The sequence below is a fragment of the Leptidea sinapis genome, chromosome 24, assembly GCF_905404315.1.
Source record: "Leptidea sinapis chromosome 24, ilLepSina1.1, whole genome shotgun sequence".
Lineage (NCBI taxonomy): Eukaryota > Metazoa > Arthropoda > Insecta > Lepidoptera > Pieridae > Leptidea > Leptidea sinapis.
The window spans coordinates 4,513,519-4,531,344 of record NC_066288.1 but is presented as its reverse complement, the minus strand read 5'-3'; the positions used below and the strand labels follow the sequence as shown (position 1 = coordinate 4,531,344).

Genomic DNA, 17,826 nt, shown 5'->3' with positions numbered 1-17,826 from the left:
GATCAAAGTTACAACGAACTTACATGAACTTTTATATTATGTTACTCGCTGCTATAGACCCCTTCATGGGCGAGTCCGACTCGCACTTGGCCGCTTTATTATAATATTTAATATACTGACATGACAACTCGACTTATAGTGTTACCACAACTGTGTAGAAATTGTTACACTATTTCTTTAGCGCCTAATCTCCATTCAAATTAAACGCTAACACCAAAAGCTAACACCAACTACACACAAAACTCTGTTCTGCAACGTCTGGCTCTCACCTACAATAAAGCTTATTTTAATTTAGATATGTTTTGCTTGTTCAAAGTACAGCTAAAAAAAGAAATAAGAAATATACATCGACCTGGAATGATTATCCAAACACACACACACACATACTACATACACCCTCAAATACACTACACACAACCTTACAAACACGCACACACACTCCTGTAACTTTATTTTGTAAAGCTTATTTTCAAAGTAGCTTATTATTGTAATTGTAAATATTTTGTTAGCTTATTCTGGCTTGTTTAAATCATAAAATGTTACTTCTTTTGTTTAATACCTATATACTGTAATCAGTTTTGGCCTTATTTTTCTACTTTATAATGTAATTATATTGTATATAATTTGTGACGCTGTAGATTACATAATAATAATAAATAAATAAATAAAGCTTGGATGCCTTCAAAGGAAAACAGAATATGTAAATGATGTTAATTTCAGCTCCACACATTCCTGTGAATTAGGGTCTACTTGACGGACAGTCATATCAATTAAACTTGCTGAGAGGAAGGGACTACTAAGTAGTTTCGGATTAGCCAATTCAAATATATCTCGCACTAAATCAAACGTCAACGACTACATCTTCGCGGCGCCGTCTAGGCTGAAATATTGAGTTTTTGACACAAATTGAATTATGTTCTTGTTTTCCCGGTCGCCAAAGCATTAGTTTCAAACAACGATAAACTTAAGTGAACTTACAAATTTGGCAAGTGAAATGCAAAAAAATTAAGTGTTTTAATATCCTTACTTACTACCATCACCTAGTTGTCGACCAGTCCGCCTGTCGTGACCCTCTCTCTCAAGATAATAAGGAGGAATGAATGTGATATCTAAATGTTGTAAGTGTAAATCCCGCTAAGATTAGTCTTTAGTCGGTTTCAAACGTGAGAGAATTCGGCGAGGCAACGTCTGCTGAGGATGCCTCGTGTAGAGGCGAAACCCGAGTCAAATTTGTTGTGAGTCTCGTTTCGACATAATAACTTAAATAAAATACAAAATTTCCTAAGACTGAACTTCCAGAACATTTTGTGAATAACACCATCTGTTGTTCGTTAGCTATAACACTAAAGCACCATTAATAACTTTGATAATAATTTTGACAGAGCACAGTAGGACAAAGTATCGCGGTAACTGCCATAACTGAAGTACGTTCTGATTATTTCAATACACGTAAAAGTAATCTGGGTAGCGCCATTATCGCTTACAATCCAAAATTTCATAAGAACCACTTAAATCTCTTTGAAATGTGCTTACTGTATTCTCTTCTTATCTTTACTGTAAAGACTTTACATTGCGGATTCCAATGAACTTTCTTCCACGTAAAACTAAACTCTGCAATGAGATTTCTTGCGCGATAGGACGATAACGACATGAGTACCTTACAAAAAAGCGCGTATACCTTCCTAAAAGTTTACGCTTCTGTTATAACTCTGGTGCAAAGTTATTTCAACCAAAGTGACATAGATAATCAGTTTGGCGATAGAGGATTTCAAAAGTGTCAGATGAATAAACTCAAAGGTATAAAGGTATCTAGCAGGCTTTAATCAAAAGCACAACAACAAGCTTTGAGCGACCTTTTGTAATACTAGATAACATTCTCACACTTTCACAAAGTGTAACACAAAACAAAGAGGGGACAAACACTCGTAAAACATTTAAGTGCTCAGAATTTGCCGTTGGAAATTTGTAAATTCGCAAATTGAAGTCTGCGTGTAGAGTACTATTATTAAACTCAAATCGAACCCGAAGCGGAACCGCCCGTGGCGCGTACAGCGGTCGGCTGCTTGTAACGAGTCTTTGTTTGGCCGGATATTGTATTGATCCACTGAGAGGTTTGCGAATTAAAACCAAAAGAGTGTTGCCTCATGTAATTTAATTCATTCAGCGAATGAGTGAACTATACGATCCGCAAAGTGACCAACCGGTTCTCCGGTGCTGACTACTACAAGTAGCGAAACATTCGGTAACGCACACCATACGTGTATTAGTATTAAGTTTTAGTCAGATTTTTAATATCTATGTATATATAATTGAATTGCTGTTCGTTAGTCTCGCTAAAACTCGAGAAAGGCTGAATTGATTTGACATATTTTGGTCTTGAATTATTTGTGGAAGTCCAGAGAATGTTTAAACAGTGAATAAATATGAAAATGCTCGGAATTAAATAAAAACAACAATTTTGTTATTCCTTTGATGTGTCCCCCGTCGTTCATAAATCAAATTGAAAGTTAAAAATAGTTTAAAATTAATAACTAATTAGAATCTTTATATCTTTCTAACTTTCTCAGGAGCTTAATTATAGCTACCCATAGTTGGTAGATTTTATGTACTATTTAATATTTGGTTGGTCTGAGAATCGGTCGTCATCTATTTTTTATACCCAAAAAAATTTTAAGTATTGATTGTTTTCTTATTACTTTATATGGCAATACAAAGTTTGCTGGGTCAGCTAGTTTTATTATATATTTGCAGTACATTTTGTTTTGAGTATTTCCAAGTACAGAACCAAGAGTATATTAAAAGTTTGCATTGGTCAGAGTTTACAGGACAGATAATAAGTTAACTCTTATTCAAACTTTTTTGAAGTGGAAATTTCTTCAGGCGCTTTGATTCTATTATTTTGTGGACAACGAAAGTAACTTAGGCTCGGATCGAGTTACTCTTAATAACTCATGATACTTCTAATACCAATATTTTTACAATACAAACAATTCGGTCAACCAACTGAGGTGACCGAGCGTGGGGTACTGATTTCTCATTGTGAATCTTTTTGTAAATAATTATATTATGTTCTGCAAAGTCATAGTACATTATTTTATTCTATCATCAATACTTTTCTAGTCGCAAGCGATGTAAAGAATATTTTAAGTAATTTTTGACACCTTACATTATTGGAGATTTAGTAAGGATCAATATTTTTTTTTAAAATATAATATTACCAATGTCGCCCGGAGATAGTGTATGTACCTAACAGTGAAAAAAATTTTCAAATCGGTCCAGTAGTTTCGGAGCCCATTAATTGTAAATTATACATCAAATATTCAATCTTTCCTCTTTATAATAGTAGTATAATTATGGGTCTACGTCCACAATTAGTTACCTGAGCTATTTCTTTTTTTGTGCAGCAGAAGTTCACGAAGGTGACATTCACAAAATCAGCCCCGTAGCAAACGGTCACAGTTTTGTCTTCCAGCGACCCCTGGGACCCGATCAACACGACGTTCCTGATCTTCTGGTCCTGGAGAAAAATATTTTCGTTAAGTACATTATTGAGGGCGCGATCTTATTAATAAACCTTCAACTTGAGCCTACTGTCATGATATAATTAAAGGGCCTCTAAATACCACTTTATTAAAGAGCCTCTAAATGCCACTTTATTTTATTACACAAACCAGTACAAGAGTCGGATTTATTAAACATTAAACATAATATTCATTTCACTTTATAAGAGAGAAGAAGAAGCTTTAATACTAATTAGTCGGTTAAATTACGGTTTTTGTTGTTACATAAAACTTGCAAATACGTAAAAAATACATTACATTGACTTATTCATTAGATTTATATATATAGATTACGGAACTGCCACAAAAAAATCTATATATATAAAAATGAATTGCTATTCGTTAGTCTCGCTAAAACTCGAGAACGGCTGGACCGATTTGGCTAATTTTGGTTTTGAATTATTTGTGGAAGTCCAGAGAAGGTTTAAAACGTGAATAAATATGAAAATTTTCGGAATTAAATAAAAATAATAATTTTGTTTTTCCTTTCATGTGTCCCCCGTAGTTCACAAACCAAATTGAAAGAATAGTTTAAAATGAATAACTAATTAGAAACTTTGTATCATTCTTACTTTTTATGGAGGTAAAAAATAAACTTAATTTTAGCTACCTATACTTGGTAGATTAACTTCAGTTGCTAACTATGATGGCAATACAACATTTGCTGGGTCCGCTAGTAATAGATAAAATTAGTGCTGCAGGTACAAATTCAAATTCTTCTCAATATTTTACTTCAAAATAGGATTAAACAATCACTTATTGAACGTCAAAACGTCCCACCCATTCTAAATAATGTGCCGCAGGCCTGAGAAAAACGGGCACTAGAAACTCAGCGGGCTTTTTTTTATAAAACAAATGCATAGCAATGTAATATCGAACAGTAAAAAGGTATAGTTATAGAGCCTGAGTGTGTTCGCTCAATTCCTAGCGGTAAGTAATTAGTACATACAACTGGTAAGGCTAAAAACTCTACATTTTTACAAGTACCCGAATTGGATCCGTCGAGTCCGGAAGTTCAATCAATCGCATCACGGGAATATTTCAGCGCTGAAAGATCGATCAACTTAACTATAACTATACTAGCTGACCCGACAGACGTTGTTCTGTAGATAAAAAAATACTGTTTTATAGGAATTTGACAATAATATTTCAAAACATCAAGAATTATTTCGTAAAAAATGCTCCCTGTGGTTCTAATGAAATTGTTTCACAGCGGAACTGTCAAAACGTGCGTCACTAAATTCTCTCATAGAAAATATTTCCATACAAAACAAATACTGAAAATAAAACTAAGTATGGGTCCCAAATCGAAATAAAAACAATCCTATCTCTCAAGTTGGACCAAACTGCACTCGATGAAGTAATCCACATTAAAATCCGTTCATTAGTTTAGGAGTCCATCGCAAACAAACAACGTGTCACGTAATTTATATATATTAAGATAATAACTAGCTGACCTGGCAAACGTTGTTTTGCTATATATATATATATATATATATATATATATATATATATATATATATATATATATATATATATATGTATATAATTTTTAGAGTTAGACGGTTTCTTGGACATTACAACATTACTTTATTTTTTAAATTATTTTTTTATCTTAAATAAACGTAGCCTAAGTTACTCCTTATTACATAATCATCTTATCTTATATCATCTTATTACATCAGCTACCTGCCAAAAAAGGTCCCGTCAAAATCGGTCCAGCCAATTCAGAGATTAGCCGGAACAAACAGACAGACAAAAATTGTAAAAAATGTAATTTTGGTGTATGTACCGTATATAATATATTCATATACATGTAGTAAAAAGCGGTTATTTCAATATCACAAACAGACACTCCAATTTTATTTATATATATAGATACGATACTTTACAATGATCGATACAATTTGGTTGATCAAGTTATACAAATGTCTGTCTGTCGAAATGTCTGTATGCCTGTTTTCCGACGTGTGTAATGTTTTACAAATATTCATTTGTAATATTATTTCAGCAAAATATTTAGTATGTTGAAAATGTGGTTCATACATTCTAGAATATTTAATGCTCGAACTTAAATCCTCCAAGTAATAACTAAACATCAATTATTGAACCTCAAGTTGATGCCTAGCTGCTCTAACCGCAATGATGCCGAAGGACCCTACTTTCACCATCAATCAATAATCTCTAATCTAATCTAACAAAAAAAAACAATCAATAACAATGTTTAGTCACACTGAGCCGTCACCTTACGACCGCCATCAATACCGGATCGTTATTTCATAATATTATATATACACACACACATTCAATATGTTATGTTTTTTAAAGTGATAACCCTCACTTCTATGATTAATACACAAATAAACTATGAAAAACAAAATTTTATGAACCAACTGAGCTAACCGTTCGAGTACCGCCTCGTTATAAAATTCTGTTTGCTTTGTTCAACTCTCATCTACTGGATCTACTTCACAGTTGATAACATGCTCAACCCTAATTTTTGCATATTAGGAAATTAACTTGAGATGTCGCTCTTGTAAATCTAAACAATATGTCATATTAGGAAATTAACTTGAGATGTCGCTCTTGTAAATCTAAACAATATGTCATATTAGGAAATTAACTTGAGATGTCGCTCTTGTAAATCTAAACAATATGTCATATTAGGAAATTAACTTGAGATGTCGCTCTTGTAAATCTAAACAATATGTCATATTAGGAAATTAACTTGAGATGTCGCTCTTGTAAATCTAAACAATATGTCATATTAGGAAATTAACTTGAGATGTCGCTCTTGTAAATCTAAACAATATGTCATATTAGGAAATTAACTTGAGATGTCGCTCTTGTAAATCTAAACAATATGTCATATTAGGAAATTAACTTGAGATGTCGCTCTTGTAAATCTAAACAATATGTCATATTAGGAAATTAACTTGAGATGTCGCTCTTGTAAATCTAAACAATATGTCATATTAGGAAATTAACTTGAGATGTCGCTCTTGTAAATCTAAACAATATGTCATATTAGGAAATTAACTTGAGATGTCGCTCTTGTAAATCTAAACAATATGTCATATTAGGAAATTAACTTGAGATGTCGCTCTTGTAAATCTAAACAATATGCCATATTAGGAAATTAACTTGAGATGTCGCTCTTGTAAATCTAAACAATATGTTATGTTTTTTAAAGTGATAACCCTCACTTCTAGGATTAATACACAAATAAAATTTGAAAAACAAAATTTGGTTAGAGCACCGGCACGGAACGCGAGAGGTCGTGGGTTCGAATCCCGCATCGTTCATAAAATTTTGTTTTTCAAATTTTATTTGTCTACACACACATTCATTTGTAATGGTTATTCGACATTCCAATTAGTACCAACATTCAGTTATGATAATATTAATAGAATCATTTGTAACCTGTTAATACTATATTGTTTTAGTTATTATATTTAGTATATTTTTAGTAATTGTAATATTATATAATCACATGCAAAATCTTAGTGATGTCACTTTATTATGATGTTGGTAGTTTCGTATTATTAAGGTTGGTAGTAGGGTAGGTGTTACGAATTGCTCTCGGCTATTGAGCACTTCTTGTGTGGGCAGTCGAAAGTATCGGACGTGCTGGCTGCTGGTCACCCGACTGCCCAATTGTTTTAAATAATTTAATGTTACTTGTATATAGTTGTGATTATAGTGAAATAATTGAATATATATGTATTCTATTCAAGTGGTTCGTAAAAGTGATTTTATTATACATTGACACACACATTATTGTTTGTTAATAAGTTTTTATTTATTTCATTTGTTGTATTAATTTACTATTATTTTTCTTCTATCTCCATGCTATGTTCCTCGAGTCAAATACAAGTAACTAATTTCTTTAGTCACTGTGTTGCCCGTCTTTTTTTTTTCGAGATGAGGAAAATACGTTTAATATTTTGGACTCGAGTATCCACACTCGACTAATAACACATCCGACTAAAAACCTCCACTTTGCTGTTGGCCCTGAAGGCTTTTACAGCGACATAGGACGTGTGCCGTGGAGGCCGCAAAGACTACGGAACTATCTAAGGAGACTCGAACCTCGGACCGGCTGTGTGCTCGTGGGAAGGAGAGATAATGAAAATGAACATGAAAAGATAAGTTTCCCTTCTGTGTTACAAAGCACCTTGCTTAATGCAGAGCCACCGCTCAGTGCAAATAGACTACAATGCACTCAAAAATTCACAATTAAGATTAAGTGTGTCCTGTTAACTTTAATTACTTTGTATGTATCTTAATTTTGGTAATAAATTTATTATTATATAATATTATAAATAATATAAAATCCGTTGGACACGCATTATCGATTTGAATATTTCTCTTATTATTTTGATTGCCCTAACACTTTATTGATTTAACAAAACTAAAAATCTGAAAAATGCAGCTGAAAAATGAAACAATTGAAGATGCGAGTGGGTCACTCCGTGTTTCCACACAGCAAAAATTCGATGGATATTTTGCCAAAAAATAATAAATATGAAAGCGATATTTCATTCGATAGTGCATTCGAATGAAAATGCAGTGGTATGCATCATTTTGGTGTGTTCCAATGTATTAAATTAGTAAGATGTCATGTAAATACATAATTGGTTTTATTTGTAATTCATTAATTTTATTGATGAAAAACGTAAAGTAAACATATAGCGTTAGTCATAATGTTATGACTAACGCTTTTACTTGCGACTCGAATAAGGATGATTTTTGCACCTTTTTTTTCGATGGTAAATCTCAGAATATCCACAGAAAAAGTGAAAGTTTTCAGGTGCCAAGCACACATGTTATGTCTGCTATAAAACTACCGTTGAGTGGCAAGCAGACATATTTACAATACATTTTTTTCGTTAAATATACACAGAGTAAGACAAGCTACACGATATACCACAAGAAAGGTAATTTAACAGACTATAAAAGATTTTTTTTTTAATTTTAAAACTTTATCTGTGTTAAATACGACAAACCGGTTTTTAATTATAATTTTATTATTATTTTAATTTTATATTTATATATATTTTTTTAAGACAATAAGGTACGAGACCAGCAGGACGTTCAGCTGATGGTAATTGATACGCCCTACCCATACTGGTCAGAATGCAGTGCCGCTTAGGATTCTTGAAAAACCCAAAAACTCTGAACGGCACTACAATCGCGCTCGTTACCTTGAGACATAAGATATCAAGACTTCATTTGCCCAGTAATTTCAATAGCTACGGCGCCCTTCAGACCGAAACACAATAATGCTTACAGATTACTGCTTCACGGTAGAAATAGGCGCGGTTGTGGTATCCATAATCTAGCCGGCATCATGTGCAAAGGAGCCTCCCACTGGTAAACATTTATTTTCTTGGAAATGACAAAGGCTGTTGGTTCCAGCAGTTTAAGGTAATATTTAATCCCTAATAACATTTTGTGATCCGTAAATCGAACCCTAATCTCTTAAATCCTTCATTTCAAAATACATACGGAAAACGCATCTGATACATTCATAGAAATACCAATTCGTCGCCGCCTAGATGAATTGAAAAAGAGATGAAAGAAACGATTCATAGAAAGGCTACTGAAATTCTAAAAGCATTACATTAATTGAAAAGTTTTTTTTTTTATTTACTTAACTATTTTTAGAATATTTTTTTGAGACATTAAATTTTATAGAATTTAAATCTTATCTTTATCTTTAAGCTTTTGGAAAACAGCCAAGGTGGTCCCCATACATAAGTCAGGCCCTCAGGAATTAATTAAAAACTATAGACCAATCTCCATTTTGTCCACATTTGCCAAAATTTTAGAATCCTTAATTTGTCCTTTTCTACAAAATCACTTCAAATTGTTCTTACATGAAGTTCAACATGGCTTTGTACCTTTAAGATCAACAACAACCAATCTCGTAGATTTTTGTGAAACTATAACCGAATTACTGGATGCAAAGTAACAGGTTGACGTTGTATATACTGACTTCAGTAAGGCTTTTGATCGAGTGTGTCATAGTATCTTGATCGCCAAATTATCAGCTTATGGTATATCCAACATATTTTTGGAATGGTTTAGATCATATTTGTCTAGTCGCTACTTTTTTGTGGTGGTGAATGGCTTCAATTCCTCTCCTCAATTTATTACATCTGGTGTACCGCAGGGCTCTCATTTAGGGCCCCTACTTTTAATTTTTTTTATTAACGATATCGTCAATTCTATAAAATCATCAAAACCTTATCTCTATGCCGATGACTTGAAGATATTAAAAGAAATTAATTCAATCGAAGACTGTACCAGACTTCAATCAAATCTCGAGAGCATAACTTTATGGTGCCATTATAATGGTATGTTATTAAATTCAGATAAGTGCCACTTTATTACTTTTTCACGGAAAAGAAGTAACGTAGCGTACAATTATAGCATTAATGGGACTTCTATTCATAAGTTAAATCAAGTTAAAGATCTTGGCATTGTTTTTGATGCTAAGTCAACTTTCGTTCCCCATATAGAGTATGTTACCTCTCGGGCATCTAAAATGTTAGGATTTTTAATTAGAAACATAAAAGTATTTCGTGACAACTTTTTAAAAATTTCACTTTACAACTCATTGGTACGGAGCATATTGGAATATGGATCGGTAGTTTGGAGACCTCACTATGCGACACACATGTTAAGAATACAGCGAATTCAAAAAAGATTTATTTGGCATTTAATTTATTCGAACGGACTTTCAAGAAAAAGTCTGTCTACCTATGCTAATAGACTCGTATTTTTCAAAATGACTTCCTTAGAAGACAGGCGAACTCTAATCGATCTTATCTTTGTATTAAAACTTTTAAATGACAAGATTGACTGTCCTCAGCTTCTGAATAAAATTAATTTTCGTGTCCCTAGTAGATATCCCCGGAAGCAAATTGCTCCGCTAGTTCCACCGGTTCGAAGATGTATGTTTGGAGCGAACTCTCCTATTCCTAAGCTGTGCAAGATGGTAAACATATATAGCGATTACATCGATATTAATTTCACGACTTCTGTCCATACAGTTCGTAAATTATTTGTATGTAAGTTTAGTGAATAAAATGTAGTCATAATAATTATGTTTCTTAGTTTTATAATATATATATAATAATCTTAAATAATAATAATTTCAAACAAAATCATTTAACCATTATTACTTGTTAGCGTATATTTTTTTTTCCCTTAAACTAATATTTACTTTGTGAAAATTATTAAAGCATGTGGTAGATACCTGTAATTGTTTGTTACATTAAGCACATTATATTTAGTCTATATTATAAATATGTAACGCATCAATGTAAACAAATGTTGGTATTTCTAAATAAATAAATAAATAAATAAATTCTATACGCTTGCGGATAATCAAATCGTTGCTTGCAGAGCTGATATCTGATAGTCTTAAATGCCTGATGTGAAATGTTTGGATGTCGTCTGACTGAATCCGAATGTCAAATAAATGGAAAACTAGAAGTGGTTATTCCGGTTTTTCTCGGATTAAAAGAAAGGAAGAAATAAAAAAAGCCTTAAATATTTTAAATTATTTTTGAACTATTGGCGAATTACGACCGCTAGTTTTAATAAAAAAAAAATGTCAATAAAAATGTCATGACAGTCGCCTTTACAAAGCATTTAACAACGAATTCTTCTGCCAAGTACAACTATGCGAAAAATTTATAGTCAAAATAGATTATTTATTTACATATAAACTAGTGGACCCAACGGACGTTGTCCTGTCGGAAATTTCGGACACACGTCTTAAATTTGAAAAATCGGTCCATCCGTTGGGAGGAGTCCACTTAAATACACATGAGCAGGATAATTATATTATACCGACGGAATTGAGAATCCAAATCAATCTCAAATTCACTGCAACACACAAAAAAATCATCAAAATCGGTCCAGCCGTTTAGGAGGTAGTTCAATTGTGAATCTAAACCATTCTCGAATCCACCTGAATACACACAGAAAGTTTCATTAGAATCTGTCCAGCCGTCTAGGAGGAGTTCAGTGACATACACACGCACACAAGAAATATATATATAAAGATGTGTTTCACCTTTCAAAAAACCTTGGCGATTAAAAAGATTTGATTGTGACTTTGTTGTATGTTCTTATAACGGGTTTTTTGAATTTTTTATTTATTAAGAATTAATTTAAAGATTTATCAAGCGATTAAAATACACTTAAATCCAAGGATCTATTGTGCACCTGCCCTCAACTACCTATTTCCAAAAAGAAAATGTGATGTGGAATTCCTTCATAACCATAGTTCATGGTAGGATCGACAGTACAGAGCTAACTGAACTATTCATACAATTACGAGTGCCGTCAGCTCGCACTAGACACACCGCCTCTATTCCAAGTCCCGCTGAGTCATACTAATTATTATGAAGATTCGGTAATCTGTCGCACTCTATGCAACTATAATAAGCAATTCAACAGTACTGAACTTTTTAATAACAGTAAAGGCTGTTTTAAAAGGAGTGTTAATAAAAATCTAAAGGAAGGTTAAATTTAGAGTAATTCACAAATAAACACACACTCTCACCAAACCCCACACGCACAAATATCATGTCTTATTATAAAATATTATAAATCCGTTACTAGATGTAAATCCTACAAAATAGTATTATTATAACCTAATTTAAGTTCTGTGGATTTTGTGATGCTTTAAATAAATAAATCGAGGCTACTAGCTAGGAAACGTGTGCCCTTACTGTGCCCAAGCTTAAATTATATCCTCAAGACCCCCTCAGAGGGGGTGGGAGGCAAGGCACGTCCTCAACTGAATGTTTGAGTGTTTGAAAAAAAATATTATAGTTGATTTTATGATCTAGTAAATAAATAAATAAATAAATGCAACGCTACAGTTACGATAAGCTTGGTTGAGTAATGATGATTTTATCTACAAGTTTATTGACGACCCATATAGCCGAATGGTTAGTGACCTTGACTAAAAGCTATAGAGGTCCCGGGTTCGAATCCCGGTAGGTGCAATCATTTATATGATGAATATAGATGTTTGTTTCCGAGTCATGGGATGTTTATATGTACGTTTAAGTAAGTATATTGTATTAAATATATCGTTGTCTTGTATCCATAGTACAAGCTGTGCCTAGTTTAAGATAATTTGTGTAAAAGTGTGTCTATATTATATTATATTGTTTGATATCATCATCATAATTAAGTTTCAATCAGCTTTATGATTTATTAGTGAAAGCGACCAGCATTCGTGCTTTTGGAGTTCTGTTATTAAACAGCTGTCATCCCAAACTTCTACTTGAGCAATATAAATTGCGCACAAAAAGGCAAATAATAAACACAATAAACAAATCGAGATTTGTTACAAAACCAGGTGTCACACCTTTATTTATATAACTTTGATATACGTCTAGATAGAGTATTTTGCTGTTAGACAACCGATAAAAACAGACCAGGAATAATACTATAGTGTGCGTGACATGCTACGTCTTACACTCGCGATTTGTATGACACTTTGTGTTTGTGTGCGTGAATTGCTCTAAATAGAGGTTAATTCTAAACTCAAGTTTTCACAGCTGCCATAGTCTATGTAGACGTATAACGACCGTTCCCAATATACTATCTACAGATGGAGATAAATTACCACCTTCTACTGTCAGTAATTAGCGGTCAATAATCTGAAGCTATCCCAATACACCCGATATGTCATTCTTATCGCCTTAAATTGGGACGCGTGAATTTCAATCTCCATTCAAACTTCTATCGCTGGTAAGCTATACGTCGTCCCATTGACAAACAGCGTGTACGGATAAGGTGAGTTACCGTCGATAAGTTTATTGGGACAGAAAAGTCAACGATAGTTACGATTTTTATCTCAAGTAAGAGATAGACTGAATATTGGGAACGGCCGTAAATGATCTGAGGTCATAACAAATGCGGCTACATTGGAGTTCCATTGCATAATGTCAAACATCCTACTGCACATAATCCAAAACACACAGTTTCCCATAACTGAATCACACCTCACAACCGCAGGACATATCCGAGCGACATACACTAGCGGTCTTCCCCACGTAAGCACACATTAATTATACACGATACAATTAGACGTGGTTATATCGTGTAGCCACCAAGCTGACGTCGGGTAGACAAATAGAAATGGAAATCAATAGCATTATATTATGGAAGTAGTGGGTAGAACATGCAATTTACTCTAAGAATATATAATTTACTTAGTTACGAGAATGATAGCAGTCAATAATTTAATAATTATAGTACATTATTCAACAAGGGGAGACAACATTGTGAGAAGGGAGAGGGGAAGTGATACTCGATGGTTTCATACTAAACTTTCTAGTTACTTACTTTAACTTAATTTTACTACCATTAAACTACTTTTGAAGTATCCCGTTTCAATATAAAAGGATCATCAAAATCGGTTGGCGCGATACTGAGTTCTTCGTAAATTTGTCCCGCACATACTTATAGCGAATATAAGACTTTTATGGTTTTCTCATGGATGACATTGTCAGATCAGGACCAAAAACACACCGACGAATTGAGAACCTCCTCGTTTTTGGAAGTTGGTTTAAAAAAAAAATATAGTAATTATTTTACAACTTGAACACGCGAGAACTAGCTATTTAAGAATTCTTTTTGCTATCAAAATTTGTAATGTATACAAACGCTATCGTTTGTATACATTTCAACTGACCTGTATCGTTTTTCGTTAAAATATTCAAAAGTCAAACAAAAACAAAATGAGAAAAAGTGACGCCGTTTCGGCGTTGATACGAAGGCATTATCCGAGGGGTTATAGTGTAAAGTAAACTTCTACAACTGTCAAGAACTAGAAAATTTGTCATAGAACGTTTTCTTCATTGCGCTCTGTAAGAATTATATGTTTAAACTGATGTAATTTAAAAATATTTCCTTGCCGTTACTTTTCAGACTCAGTGGTACTCATAACCTAACTAACTAACTGACTAAGAATCTCTAAAATATCTTTTACGATATATACGCAGAATATTAGAGTATATAAACACTCCAACATAGTACTCGTCAAATCTGAACGAAAGCGGAGAATCTAGAATAAAACTTGAATCTTACTTAAGTAATAGAATTATTGCACAACTATCACACAAACTTTATTTAAAAATCACAATTTTTTTATATACAAGAGCGACATTTGGCCACAAAAGTAATTATTTTGACGTACGTACAGTCAGGGGCTTGTATAAGTAGGTAAGTAAAATGGTTAGCCACTTAAGTGTAACGGCCGTTGCCAATATACTATCTACAGATAGAGATAAATTACTATCTTCTACTGTCAGTAATTAGCTGTCAATAATCTGAAGCTGTCCCAATATACCCGATAAGTCATTCTTATCGCCTTATATTGGGACGCGTGAATTGAAATTTTCATACGAACTTCTATCGCTGGTAAGCTATTTACGTCTTCCTATTGACAGACAGCGTGTACGGATAAGGTGAGTTACCCTCAATAAGTTTATTGGGACAGAAAAGTCAACGATAGTTACGGTTTTCATCTCAAGTAGGGCACAACCGGAGATAGACTGAATATTGGGAACGGCCCTTAAGTGTAAGTTAATAACTATCCTTGCTGTCAGTGTTGACAGGTATTGGCGTCGTATTTATTCCGATCGACTGGCTGCCTTTCCACAAGAGCTGTTACTATGGCTACGTTTCCATGGATGCGTTTGACATCCACCAATTTCGTTAACCTCATGGCATAAAGCACTAATACAACCAGGTTCAAAGCTATGAATTTATAAGGATGGTCGCGAGTGGTGTGTGCAGAGTATCTAAGGTAGGCATGCGTTTGTCACCTAACGTACACATCCTGTAGGATAGGTGTTTAAAAATATATATGAAAACAAGTGGACCCGACAGACGTTGCTCTGTACACACGTCTTAAATTTGAAAAATCGGTCCAGCCGTTAGGAGGAGTTCACTAACATACACATGAGCAGGGGAATTATATTATATGAACGGAATTGAGAAAATTAACCTCAATCTCAAATTCACTGGAACACACAAAAAAATCATCAAAGTCGGTCCAGCCGTTTAGGAAGTATGTAGTTCAATTGTGAATCTAAATCATTCTCGAATCTACCTGAAGACACACAGAAAGTTTCATTAAAATCGGTCCAGCCGTTTAGGAGTCATCTATAAAAATCGCTCTATTTGAACACGTGTTTACCTTTCCTCTACAAAGCTTAGCATTTCATTGAGGAATTCTCTAGAAACTGTGACATTCATAATGTTAACACGAGGAACAAACATAAACTTGTTATGCCTACTACTCGGTTGGGTCGAGTTAGTAAATCTTTTGTTGGGCGATGTATATGCTTCTACAATATGATCCCAGAAAATGTACAAAACAAATGTGTTACGAAATTTAAAAGAATTGTTAAAAAACGTTTGTGTGGGAAAGGTTATTATAGCATAAACGATTTTCTTAATGACACCACGTATTGGGAATAAAGCGAACACCCTCAGGCTCTTTAATTATAAATGTTTATTGTACGATATCACATTGTATTCCATATTTTATATAAAAAAAAGCCCGCTGAGTTTCTTGCGCCCATTCTTCTCAGGTCTGAGGCAGTCTCTATTGAATGGGTGGTAGTTTTTGACGTTCAATAAGTGATTTTAAATCCTATTTTGAATAAAAATATTTGAATTTGAATTTGAGGAAACGTCACATAGTTTAGCAGCTTCACTTTCACATCCAAGCATAGCACATCTGTGGTGGAAAAGGGGCCTTATTGTCGTGTTTACAATCTTATCGTATGCGTAACTATCATACTTATTTTAGTAGCTGAAGCATATAAAAATTATATTCTTACCCCCTTATTCATAATAGTCTGCTAAATTAAAGCATTGCTAATTCTCACACTGTCTTCTTAAGTCAGAATGAGAAAAACACTCCTTAGCGGCTGATTAAAGTTAGCGGACCATTATAAATAAGGGGGTTAATCTGCGCTGAAGATACTGTAGTTACTAAGTTGCCATTTTTTATTGATTACTGTAAAGCCCTATTATTTGTAATTTTTTAATTATTTATTTTGATTAACTCGACCTGTGATCAATTCGTAAAATAACTCGATTTAAAGGTTGTTTTTTCTTTTTAAGCTTTTTCAATTCGTTTTTCTTGTAAGTTCAATTCGTCAAAAATTTTATATGTAACTAGTGGACCCAACAGACGTTGTCCTGTACACATGTTTTAAATTTGAAAAATCGGTCCAGCCGTTAGGAGCAGTTCACTAACATACACATGAGCAGGAGAATTATATTATATGGGCGGAATTGAGAATCTAAACCAATCTCAATTTCACTGAAACAAACAAAAAAGTCATCAAAATCAGTCCAGCCGTTTAGGAGGTAGTTTAATTGTGAATCTAAACCATTTTCGAATCCACCTGAAGACACACACCAATCTCAAATTCACTGGAACACACAAAAATATCATCAAAATCGGTCCAGCCGTTTAGGAGGTAGTTCAATTGTGAATCTAAACCATTCTCGAATCCACCTGAATACACACAGAAAGTTTCATTAGAATCGGTCCAGCCGTCTAGGAGGAGTTCAGTGACATACACACGCACACAAGAATTATATATATAAAGATTATACCTGATTATTACCTGATACATTTATCCCGTGTGCATAATGAATAAAATGTAACGGACATGTGTGCAGTAAATTGTAGAAATAATATGTTTTATTGTTACTGTTAATTATATACGAACAATCGGCTTGTCACAGCTCGTCCGACTGATCAGAAATTTCTCATAGGATAGAAATGGCCCAATAATCCGGAACTATGTGAATGCTTCGTTATGATCAACGTTAAATTTGGACGATTATTATCAGTACAGGGATCTGAAGTAATCTATCCTTTTTTGATCTAGAAATCGATCATCACTAAATCCACCAAAGTATTCTATTAGATCATGTTAATTCATATTGCAAATTCTAGATATTCCGTTAACCATCAAAGCAAATTTGTTCCTTTTTAACATGTTTCCTATTGATATGACGGCGTATTTCATCAAAACAAATCGTTTTACACTTTTATAAGCGCATTAACGACACCAAAAACTACATCGTAAAAAGCAGGCAGCATCAAAGTCTGCCAACCGCTCAACAAATATCTGGTGTTTGGAAAACTTGTTTTTATATTTTGCGGTACCTGGCGTGTATTTATATTTTTTTTTTTATG

The 17,826-nt window shown here is 33.5% G+C and overlaps 1 protein-coding gene across 1 annotated transcript in view; it reads right to left on the bottom strand.

Moving 5' to 3' along the window:
* Positions 1–17,826, bottom strand: part of LOC126971555 (1-phosphatidylinositol 4,5-bisphosphate phosphodiesterase classes I and II) — a 147,604-nt gene that overhangs the window by 85,728 nt on the left and 44,050 nt on the right. Inside the window, exon 3 of the mRNA XM_050817853.1 lies at positions 3,380–3,517. Within this exon, the coding sequence (XP_050673810.1) occupies positions 3,380–3,517 (138 nt within the window). The remainder of the gene's footprint in view (positions 1–3,379; positions 3,518–17,826) is intronic.